The following is an 11,634-nucleotide window of genomic DNA, read 5'->3' as shown; positions in this document are numbered from 1 at the left end:
GGATCTCAGGCCCCAGTGAGCAGCAGGGATTTGCTCCGTGCTGCTGCAAGCTCCAGCAAGGCCCGCTCACTGAAAAGCTTTAACCAAGCTCCCTCCAAAATGTATCTCTCCCGAGGCTGCAGGAAACTACCCTTTCTTTTCCCCTTTCTTCATAGGAAATACATGAAATCATTTCCACCTTGAGGTGCGAAGGCAAACACACACTTTCTGACTTTGCTGAGAGTTCATTTATGTCCTGACAGCAGCCTGTCCCTGCGTCCTGTTTGCCTGGCACAAGGGCACAGGGATGGCCCTGGGAGTGGCAGCACTGAAACAGCAGCCTGAGACACGGTGGGCATGGCTGGGAATAAACAAGCATTAACATAAGCAATAGTGAAGGCTCTAACATCGTGTGCAACGTATTTTCCGAGTAGAATACCCTTTTTTTTCCCAGTTTTCAACACCGATGTAGAGAAAAGGAGGAGTTCGATGAGTGGATCAAATCACCAAAGTCACCTAATGTAACCCATTAATTTCTTGATTGTGGCAATACAATCAAAAGCATCTCTTAACTCTTTGTTTTATATTAAATCTTACTTTCTAGGAAGTAATTTAAATTGCAGGTAGAGGTACAATAGCAAAAGAGTTTGTATATATCAATAACTGGTGAGGCAAGATAAACTAGAAATAGAATAAATTTTCTAAAAAAATATCTTGCTAATTATATTTTAAATCCTATGGCAATTGCACCTTTAAATACAAAGAAGTAACTTTAAACTTATCTCCAAAATTATATTTAGACTTTAAATATATAAAAGCCCTTCACCTATACAATTAAAGGTATTCTTGCCAGGACCTGGAATCCCAGGTATCAAATCTTAATAAACACTTCAACAGTCTAAAAAACATTACCAGCAAGTTAAGAGCAACAAATTGAACTTATAGTTGTAAAACATAGTGGAAGTCAAAAATTAAAAGGACATTTTTGTAACAACTGAAGGCCACCTGTCACAGAGAAGACTGCAAAACAGAATTAATATGAAAATATGCCTCATCTCCATTTATACGTCCACCAAGTGTCAGGGAGAACTGGAGTCAGTGATCCATCAATTCTGTCACACAGAATCAAGACAGTTCTGGCAGGTCTCTAATCCTGGTTTCTGAAGTGTCAAGGAAAATTTACCATCATGTATATTTTACAGTCACCTCATTTTCCAGTGGGAATATTATTGATTTCACATTTATCTTTTGAACACAAAAGAGGAAAACTCCAGCCTGACACTGGCAAGAACTTTTGCAGGAAGTTTCCTGAGGTGTGTTGAACTCTCCTCTAGGTGCTTTATTAAAAGGGTGCAGATATAACAGTGGAGTGTGAGAGGGGCTATTTGCTTCCTTTGCATGTGGAATAAAATCTATTCAGTGGTGAGGTGAGATTAATATAATTGCTCTCTTACCATCTGCACAATTAGTTCTGTTTATAATGTTAGCTGAATAAATGGGAAAGGAAGACTTCCATTAAAAGAGGTAATAACACTCCAGAGGACGTGGATTAAAACTGAGCCTGGATAATGTCAATTTATAAGAAAATTAATTTCTAGTTATTTTTGGAAAACTTTCTTTGAGAACTACATCTCAGTAAGTCTTGTTCTCCCACTGTTTGGTTCTTAAACAGTATATTAAATTGTTTATGTAATCACAGTAATAATAAATTGTCTATTGTAAGGCACTTCTTTCTTTTAAATGCTATAAATACAATATCCCTCAGCTATGAAAAAAGAATGCTTATTTCAACATGCACTTGATAGACCAGCATAACTAACACACAGCTAGGGCATAGTGTAGTATAGTGAATGGTGAACAAAGTACAAAGAAACATGAATTTTAACTCCCAAGCTATGCAGTAACCCCAAAGCATGTGCTCCAGCAAACATATTCTGAGCATCAGAACATTCTTTGAGTAATGGTGCCAGAGCATCAGCTGTGATCCCCAGGAATAACAGCAAAGGCATCAGATGAAGGGGTTCAGATAACAAAAAGCAGCAAAAATAGAAAATGTTTTTTTATGTTTGCATTGTAGATCCATCCAGACACAGAGAAATCTTAAATCATGTCTCACAGATACTCAGTTATTTTAAGAACACACTCAATTAAGTAATCTAGTTGTTCAATATTCAATTGAAATTTAATCTTTTGAATCACAGGCCTCACACAAGTGATACCCTCACGCTACTTAGCTCCAAATCAAACAAAACCACAGTACCACAGACTTCAAAACAAGTAAAATTCAGTTAACAAGAAAAAACAAATCAGCAAAAAGAAAAAGCTAAACCCGCCAATGAAGTTGGACTGTTTCTATACAAAACAAAAGAAACCAAAGCCAGCATCTTAATGTAGCAAATGAAAACAAATGTTACAATTAAGAAAACTTCTTGTGTGAAGATCCAAGATCTGTTAGATTTTTCTCAAGTAGCTATGAACTAAGTCTAACACTGAAATAAAAAAGAAACACGCCCCCAAGAAAAACAGAAAAGGATATTACGCTTTGTATCTTTATATTATGCATGCTAAATGCATTTTGCCTGAGCATTCTAGACTTTTGCCTATTAAGTAAACAGTCTTATTTTGAAATACTTCTTACTTAGAGGTCTCTTCCAACCTAAACTGATTCTATGAATGAGAGTAATTAAAACCCAGAGGGCTGAAAGCAGAAAGAATGAAAGAACCAGGGCTGTAAATTCCAGCTCTCCTCCTCCATCATTCCACTACTAGATTTCATTTAAAGGTTTCTCCTGTACATGTAAGCATCCCTCCAGAACTTTCTTTTGGGAACAAAAGCAGATGACAAAATGCATAAGTATTTGGATCCACAAGAGTTGCTTTGAAATAGACCATATCTCAAGGTCCAACACATAATGGAATATTGCCTGGAACGGGTGAATACTGCCTCAATACTACTTGGCTTCACAGGAAAATAAATGCACCAGTAATTCTGAACATGGCAAAATATTATTAACTACTAGTATTATTCTATATTAAGTTTAATGGTTATATTGGGTGGAGAAGGTACAGCTTAAAAGCATACTCAGAATTCTTGACCAAAATCCAACATCTCAAATTAATTATGTACCTGTGCTTGTACTTGCAAACAAAGTGCCAGGAGCTGTATTTGTAGGGAGTTTTCCATTATTTAGCTGCTTCACTCTTTTTAAGTGAGATTTCCCATTGTAGTGAACTTGAGCTTGGGCTGCGGAGTTCAGCTGTATATTGCACACCTCACAGAAGGAAAACAGTATCTTCTTTTTTTCTTTGCTTAATTGATAATCCTGTCGTTCATTCCTCAGTCCTTTTTCTTCAAAGACCTGTACAACAGCTGGTTGATTCATAATCCCATCTTCAATGATGTGGTCAGGACTTAATGGACGCTTCATACCTACAAAGAAAAGGAAGAGAGACAAAATTGTTACTAGATAGCAACGAATCCTTCCTATTAAAACTGTGTTTTGTTTTTTAAAATGCCATGATGGATGACCCAGCAACCAGTTCTAACAAATAAGGTTCCGAACTGTAGAGGCACTCCTTAATACAGAAATAAACGCATTTGTGACACACCACAGAGCTCAGAAATAATAAGTTGGCAATATATCAGAGTCTGTGCACAGCAACTTGCAACAACTCATTATTTTGTTCTGCAAGCTCTCTATTTTAAAGCAGATTTATTATTGCATCTGTAGCAGAGGTTAAGATTGTTTTCAAATACATTTCCTCTGCCTTACTAAACACTGCCTCCAGAGCTTTTTACTTTCCAATGACCACAGCAGTGCCCACTGCTTCCAATTCAACAAAAAGGATGCCAACGAGAAATGTTATGGAAACACTGTCAGCAGACAGTTCAAATGAGAAAAGAAAGACAGCAGACTGTTCAAATGAGACTAATGAAGCCTTTCCACTTTTACATACATCCAAATCTTCAGCTTCATACAAAGACTGTATGTTATCTATATTAGTCCATCATTACCTTCACAACTCGAACCATTGTACAGACAAAAGTCAGCTAGACATTAGTCTTACACAAACTACACAAAATCACAGCAAATGACAGTCCCTGAACAGCAAGCCTGAAATATTAACTTGCCCTAGAGAATAAAAACCTCTTCATCAAGCTGCACAAAGAACAGCTTATTTTTATATATATATGGGAAAAGTCTGTATTTCATTTAAGGTATGGTGCTAAACCAGCAGAGAAGAAAGGGGGGGGGGGGAGTGTCTAGGGTAACTCAGATAGAAAATAACTCTGTTTTCTTAGTTACACAACTTGATGTTTATTCTTTTCCTCCACCTCCCAAATACTGTGGATGGCCAAAGGCTGACTCAGAGAGCTGTACACAAAAGCAGTTCTTTCCCAGCTTGAGTGCACCTGTGTTCAGGTTTCAAAAGCAAAAGACTTCAAACACAAAGCCTGGGAACCAGAGCAGCACAAAACTTTGTGTACACCTACGAGTCTGTTAGGCAGAAGCACTGAGAGACACAAACATTGAAACCAAAAGTGGCAGCAATCCTCCCCAGAAGAGTGCAGCATTCACAAGTAACACCAGAGTACCCCTCTCATAAACCAGTTAAGTTTATTAAAAAGAGAAAGTCTCTTCTCTTCTCTGGCACATAGGTGTACACAGAAAAAGCTTCAGAAACAGTAATTTATATAGTAGGATAGAGTATTTCATCCCATTCCTAACTAACCCATGCTTAACATTTTAGTATTTGTACAGATTCCTTCTCAGGTTCAATTCACTGATCAAGTATTCTAAATAGACTTTATGTCCTTTTTTTTCTTATAGGTGACAGTTCTGTCATCAAACAATATTAACAGTACATTAGGGTATAAGTCACAAAATAAAAATAATTACTAAAAATTATTGTAGCATACAGGTACCTAATTAATTTAAAAACAAAATACCGGTGATCCTGAAAACCTAGGCTAGAGACTGTCACACTAAATCATTTAAGTGTAAGTATCATATTTCAAGGCCAGCAACCAAGATCCTCAACTCAGCTAACATTTTCATCTGAAAATTTAATTTGCTTAGGGCTTCAGTATTTGTTATTTTTCAATGTATTTTAATAAATAACCTCCCCTATCCCCTTTGTTTTCTGTAATTTTTTATTTCAACATCACTGTTGTAGCTTTTGTTCTCTGAAGTAGAAGGTTCTGAAAGAAATTTTTTTTTACAAGTTGTACATACAAATCATTATAGAATAATAAAACACATTACAGTTTAAAAATCCTGGTCTGTCAGAAATCTCATATTTGGTTTCAGACAGAAAATAATCCAATATATAATTCAGCAATTATTTCCATCACCTGTAAGATATTAATGGAGCTCAGTTGGTTTGTTGCTCCTCTGGAGGAACAGGAAGCTATGTGGACCAGAAGGGGGACTGATGGAGCTGCCTGTAAGAGCACTAACACCTTCCCAAGGATGGTTATTTTGAAAAGCACCAGGCTGCTACTGCATTAGCTCATCAGCACTGCAGCAAAACAAATACTTTTGGTGAAGTCTGAGACTGCTCAATTATGGGCCAAAGCAGGGTACACAGGGAAAATCAGAACATTTGCCTCAAAAACACAGTCCCGAGATCCCCAAAAGTGTTTATAAACATGGATGCACCCAGAAAGAACAATTGAGAGCAGCAAGGAGTCACACCCTGTGCCTGCACCCTTAGGCATCCTAGCTGCCAGTCTAGAAAGAAAATTAACCTTCAAACAAATAAAAAATAAATCACTGCCAAGGTACACTTTTACCAAAAAAAAAACCAACAACTAAAAATTCAGTTCTCCTACAAAGTTGCATACACAGGACAAATGGGTCCTTGAAACAATCTCTTGCTACTAATTTAAGAGTTAAAAAACCCATGCTGAAATTTTAAAACAACCTTTGTTGCCTTAAGCTCTGCGTCTAAATTAAAAGGTGGCCTGATTATAAGCAGCAATGACCTCCCAACTGATGGGAGCAGCAGATCCAAACCACTTCCGAGAAAATGTCTATGTTGAGCATAGGAGAGCTTGCAGTAGCATACTCTGCTCTGTCCAGCCCTGTAGAGAACCTGTACATGCAGCCAGAGACAGGACCATGCCAAGCCTCAGAAGTCAGCTTGTTCCTTACAGAAATCCCAGCCCTCATCCTCCTGGGATTTGGAAATCTGAACTTTTGGTAAAGCAAATCACTTCACTTGTTTGAAAAGCTTAGTTTAGTCTCTTCCAGAGTTTTTAAAATGAAAATGTCAATGGCAAACATGCACTGAGATTTTAAAGTATGGCTATTTTTCACACAGTGATACAGATTTTACCATAAATGAGCATATCTTGTGGCGTATGGATTTGCTTAAAAACTAAAAAGGTTTTTACATGCAAGGAAAGTTTCCACTATTTTCAAAATTTCATCTCCTTCCTTTCTTCTTTAAAGTTCAGGTTGGTAAAACACACCTTTGAGATGTCCTGGTTCTAGAACATACAGCACAAGTACAATTCTACATTGAGTCAGTGTTAAGAATATCACCATGAATGAGGTTTATCTTGTACAAGCTAAACCTTCTTTAGAAGGCTATCTGAATGCTTTAAACCTTTATGAAAGAGACATGTACATACACATTAAATTGTAACAGAAAAAAAACCAAAACACCTCCAAACCAACTGCTTTCTTATTCTCTAAACTTTGTAGTCACCCAGATTTATGCAAGCACACATCTGTCAAGTGTCTTTTTCCTTCAAAAAGAGCTTATTCCTGCAGATAGATTGTGAAGAGTTCTGGGTGGCACTTGTTCTCACCCACCAGGAGTCAGATATGAAACAGGGCCATTTCATTCCTCAGGTTTACACATAGCTCAATAACATTATCATGTAACAGAAGCAGCTACTTGAGACTACAGTCAGTGAACTGAGAATAAAGAGAAGTTATATAATCATTATATTCTGTGAAACCAAAAAGTAATTTAGAGTAATTAGTATAGGTAGGATTGTGAAGTATTCAGAAGTTGGTTTAAGAGTAAGAACAAGAATATAAGTTCATTAAAAGGCAGAAAGCTTGGGAATTATCATATAGAGAAAATACATTTGATCAATCCTGCAAGCTCCAGTTCCGTATAACCTTACAGTGTAAGCCAAGTCTTAGCGACAGTTGATACATAACAATATCCATAAATTAAGATAATATATACAGAAAGGACATGATACTGTGAATCACACTGGACACAGACAATGCAAAGGTTGTTACTGTATTTATCCAGCAAGGATTAGACTCAATTAAAAATTGAAAGGTGAGAATGGGAAAACAAGAAAAACAAAGCAGGAAATACAGAAGAGCATCCATATATCCAGCTGAAATGATCCAGAAAAATTATAAGTCTGTAAACTGATTGTATGCCACATCACTCTTTCTCTTGCAAAAACAAGCTCTGAATCAAACTAGATATACTCATTTTTATTCTGATCAAAATCATAAGAAGAAGCAATGTGAAGTATAAGACCTTTTCAGGTATTTAACATAAACTGCTACCAGGGTTGTCCCTCCATCACATTTCCTCCCCAGTACACAGAACTGATCTATCCGAATAGATTCTGCAAACAATACTGGAGCAAGAATAAGTTAGTGATTTATGACACCACATTAAAATTTCTGAAGTGTCATGAGATACCCTGTTAGGATTTCTGAAAACACATCTTCCCAGTCTCTTGCAGCTGGCAAAGAAATCTAAGCGTGGATATCCTTTGTACTTGAAGCTCAAGGCAATTAGCCTTTCAATTTGGCTGGCTAATTTACTTTTAAACAGAGTTGTGCTTTCAGAGGAGCTACAAAGAAGTATTATATATAGTACAGTGCTGTAGGTGAGAATGTGCAAATCTTTACTCAAAGGAAATAAGCTTTGGTTATCCTAATGAATTAGTGATGGTTACATGATGCATTCTTTTCCTGAGTGCTGGTCTAAACTTTTGCAATGCCCATTCCTAATTAGTTCATACTTCAAAGAACTACTGTGCTGGAAATGTAATTAGACTGCCTTTCCTCTGTGGATCTGTGCCAGGTATGCAAAAAAGAATACGTACTTTAACAACTTACAAATGGCAAAGAGAATTTTCTCCTTTAGCCTTTGGAAATAATCAAATGAGTTGCGGAAGATGCAAGAACAAATACCGAAATTAGCTGGCTTTCTATGTTGTTACATTTCCAAAAAGGTTCATTCAGACAGCTGAGGGAAGGGGACCAGAGAGAGATCCAGGACCTAGCCTTCTGTTGTAGTCCTCTGAAGCATCTCCAATGGAGAAAAACTGTCTCTGCAATGAACTAGTCAAGTCTGCATGCCTTAAGAGCTGGGGTCTCATTCTGAGCAACTATAATTCCCTACTTCCTCATCTCCACCATAAATCATTTACACACCGCTCCCAAAAGAAAAAAAACTCCAATCCCAAAAAATACACAAACCAACTTTGAATGCCTCCAGAGCATTATTTAAAAGAAATTCACTAGAGCTGTTTTTTTACAAGTCTTATGACCTTTCTTGAATTTTTAGAGAGTATTTCCCAAACACAGATAAACTATCAAGAGGCATATGGTTTGCACCATCTGGGCAACAAGTTCTTTTGGGATACTGTGGTGAGCAGCATATGCATAGTGCCTTGTGCTCAGTATCCTACAGAGTTAAAAAAAGCACTAGAGACTATTTTGAAGCCAACCTTGAAAAATCCCCCATATGTTTAAGGGACCTGTTTTGTTTCAGAAGATGTGTTCCTCTTTCTTTCAGTACAAACCCAAACAGAGAACTGCCATGTTTAATCTTCATCTTGTTCTGAAATTCCTCAAGGAGGCATCATATTCTGCAAGATCTCTGCCTATCAAACTATTTATCACCCATCCATCCATATCTGATCAACTCCTGGTTATGTCTTTCATCTCTGCTTGCAAAATACATGGAATGTTTTATTCAAAGTTACAGTAAAAATTGTATGGTTCAGAAAAGTAAAGTGATTTTTATTTCTTAAGACATATAAAGAGTAATAAATTAGTCACAGTACACAGAGCAAACCGGGCTAAGTAATTTTTTTGCTTTCATTTTGATGCTAGTTTATCAATACAAAGAGAAATAGAAACTCAGCTTGTTTTCACTGCACATGAAAAGTTTTGAATGGTGTAGTATGACAAATGGTTGACAGCCTCTTCACTGACATATTTTAGAGCATTTAACATTTGAAGGAGAGTCTCCTTAAACTAAAAAAAAACAGATGGTTGTCTCACAACACAAACACTGCTCAGCAAAAGGTAATTCAGAAAAATGGAAACATTCAAGTAGCTAGTATTTTTGCTTTGCTTTACTAGCAAATTTTCCATGTTAAGGAAACCTAAAATTAGACTTACTGCACTAGACTGTGATCTCAGCTAAACTGGAGTAAATAAAATGACTTTTAACTTAGGTTATCCCTGACTGCTGTTGCATGTGCCAATATCTGTAGTTAGCTCTAATTATAAGGTTGATCCTTTCCTCTATAGCACCCGTACTTATAGATTTCTGGCAGTCTTAGCATTAACAAGAATACAAGAATCTATTTACATTTCCGTTTATTTGCCAAAGAGATATATCCTCACCTGACATAACATACCAGACTGCTGCCAAGCAGGCTAACCAAGTTTGGAGTCCAGACAGCTACCCTGGATTATGCTTCAAGACGAACAGAGAGTTTTACAGAATTATCATAATACGATTTTGCTTGATGAACCATTTGACAAGTTGGTGCCTTCTACTCAGCAGTCTGTCATTAAGCCACTGCTTACCTTCAGCTAACTTGCACTCTAAGCAATCTTAGCTAGCCACAGAAGAATATTTAGATGCCCAAAGTGTCCAACACATGGTTTAGATGTCATTTTAGACATTTGCCCTCCCTTACAACATGCAGAAACCTATCAGAGAAATTAGATCTTCCAGGAAAAATTCTACACAGCTCCCTTAGCTTTCTTTATAATAAGTTTTTTCAATAAATCCATATAACAATCCCAATATCCACAGTGCTATCCCAGGTATGATCTCTGCAACAAATTCAATCATGTACGACACACACAGAAAAAAAAAGTTCATATCAGCCATCACTGATTTTCTGTATCTGATCCTATTTACATTCTATTTAATCCAGGAACTCTAGTTTCCTATTACAGACTTAACACCCTATTTGTAAAGCAACACCCAGGAAGAAGAAAAAAACAAAACCACAAAAATAGAGAGACTTACATTAGTTCTTTCTTGGACATGGACAGGATTAAAACACCAAACATGCCCAAATACCTAACAGACAGGAGAAAAGAAAATTGGATACTTTATTAGGTTGAACATGAAAATTACAAGTTATTTTAACAGCAGATCCTCAGTTTTAAAAGGCTAAATTTTTCTCCTCTCCTCTAGAAATTGGCAAAGTGAGTTTTCTTGAGTGTATGTTCAATTTTGCCCGTTTTAATAATCTGCTTTCTTGAGACCAGGGAACAGTCTTATCAATTACAAATCTAATAAATAAATTGAATAATATAGCCTATAACTTCTTACCAAGTTGGTAGATTAGGATTTTTACTTGCAACTTTGAAAGTATTGGATCCAAGTACTATTTAAATCAAAGGACTCCTTGTATTTCTCCCTAGAAAAACATTGATTAACACAACATTAATTAAATGTATCTCCATCAGATTTTACAACCTGGAAGAGCTGAAGACAAACCTATGAAGTGAAAATCCTGTAGATGACACAGTTTTAACCTACATTCAACAACAAAAAGACCACAGAAAATAGGTTTTTTTAAAGAACAAATTATTTTTATACATTTAAGAAGATTAGGGTAACTTAAATCCAGCTGAAAAACAAATGGGCTTTAACTAATTGGACAGCTGATTTAAGATGTAAGGTACTTCTAGTGAAATATCTATTTTATTTATTAAAAAAAGTTGTTCATTGCAGGAACTTGCACAAAGATCAAAACCTGCTGACATAATCTGAGGTTCCTATAGGGTATTTGTACCTGGCTGTTGCTTGAGCATAATCACATTGGAAGAGTAAATTTTTGATCTCAGGAAGTAAAAATAATTTCTTACCTTCTTAAAAATATCAAGAGTTCACCTCAGCATAAAAGGAAGCCACAACAGAAATTCAGGCCTAGTAGATGGCTATCTTGTTCTTAAGTCTGACAATGCTGGGAGTTGAATATAAGTTGTACTGGAAATCATTAGTTCAGGATAAAGCCTGATAGTACTGTGAAAGCACTCTTGGACACAAAAACTTTGATTGTGTGGAAATAATAGCTGGACATGAACAAAGAACATGCTACATTCAGAAAAAAAATGTGAGATTGAGATCTATCAGTTTGCTTGGAAGCACTAAGAATACAAGGAAGACAAAACTGCAAGCATGATCATTGGCAGTGAATGTCAATCCTAAAGTGCTCCTAAAAAGATGGTCCCAGATTAGTCATCACTCATAAGATACTGTCATTGTCTATGTAAACAACTGATTCTCTTTTGAAACTGAAAAAATATTGAAACCAATGTTGCCTTATAGTATAAAGGGACATCACACCTGCTTTGTCTTATTAATTACTTAAGTTTTATGATCAGGTTATAAGAATATTATCCAACC

General features: G+C 36.4%; 1 protein-coding gene across 3 annotated transcripts in view; it reads right to left on the bottom strand.

Annotated features, from left to right (window-relative positions):
• ZNF385B (zinc finger protein 385B) overlaps window positions 1-11,634 on the bottom strand; it is a 153,049-nt gene that overhangs the window by 120,655 nt on the left and 20,760 nt on the right. The window contains exons 2-3 of one of the 3 annotated variants that reach the window (XM_015635392.3): window positions 10,246-10,299; window positions 3,107-3,409 (exon numbers count right to left, since the gene is read on the bottom strand). In XM_015635392.3, the coding sequence (XP_015490878.1) occupies window positions 3,107-3,407 (301 nt within the window). In that variant the 5' untranslated portion in view covers window positions 3,408-3,409; window positions 10,246-10,299. Of the gene's footprint in view, window positions 1-3,106; window positions 3,410-10,245; window positions 10,300-11,634 lie in introns of those variants that run through there. The other 2 variants (XM_015635393.2, XM_015635398.2) reach the window with 2 other exon arrangements.

This window comes from Parus major, chromosome 7, assembly GCF_001522545.3.
Source record: "Parus major isolate Abel chromosome 7, Parus_major1.1, whole genome shotgun sequence".
Taxonomy (NCBI): Eukaryota; Metazoa; Chordata; class Aves; order Passeriformes; family Paridae; genus Parus; species Parus major.
Note: the sequence above shows the minus strand (reverse complement) of the source record. Positions and strands in the feature narration are given on the sequence as shown.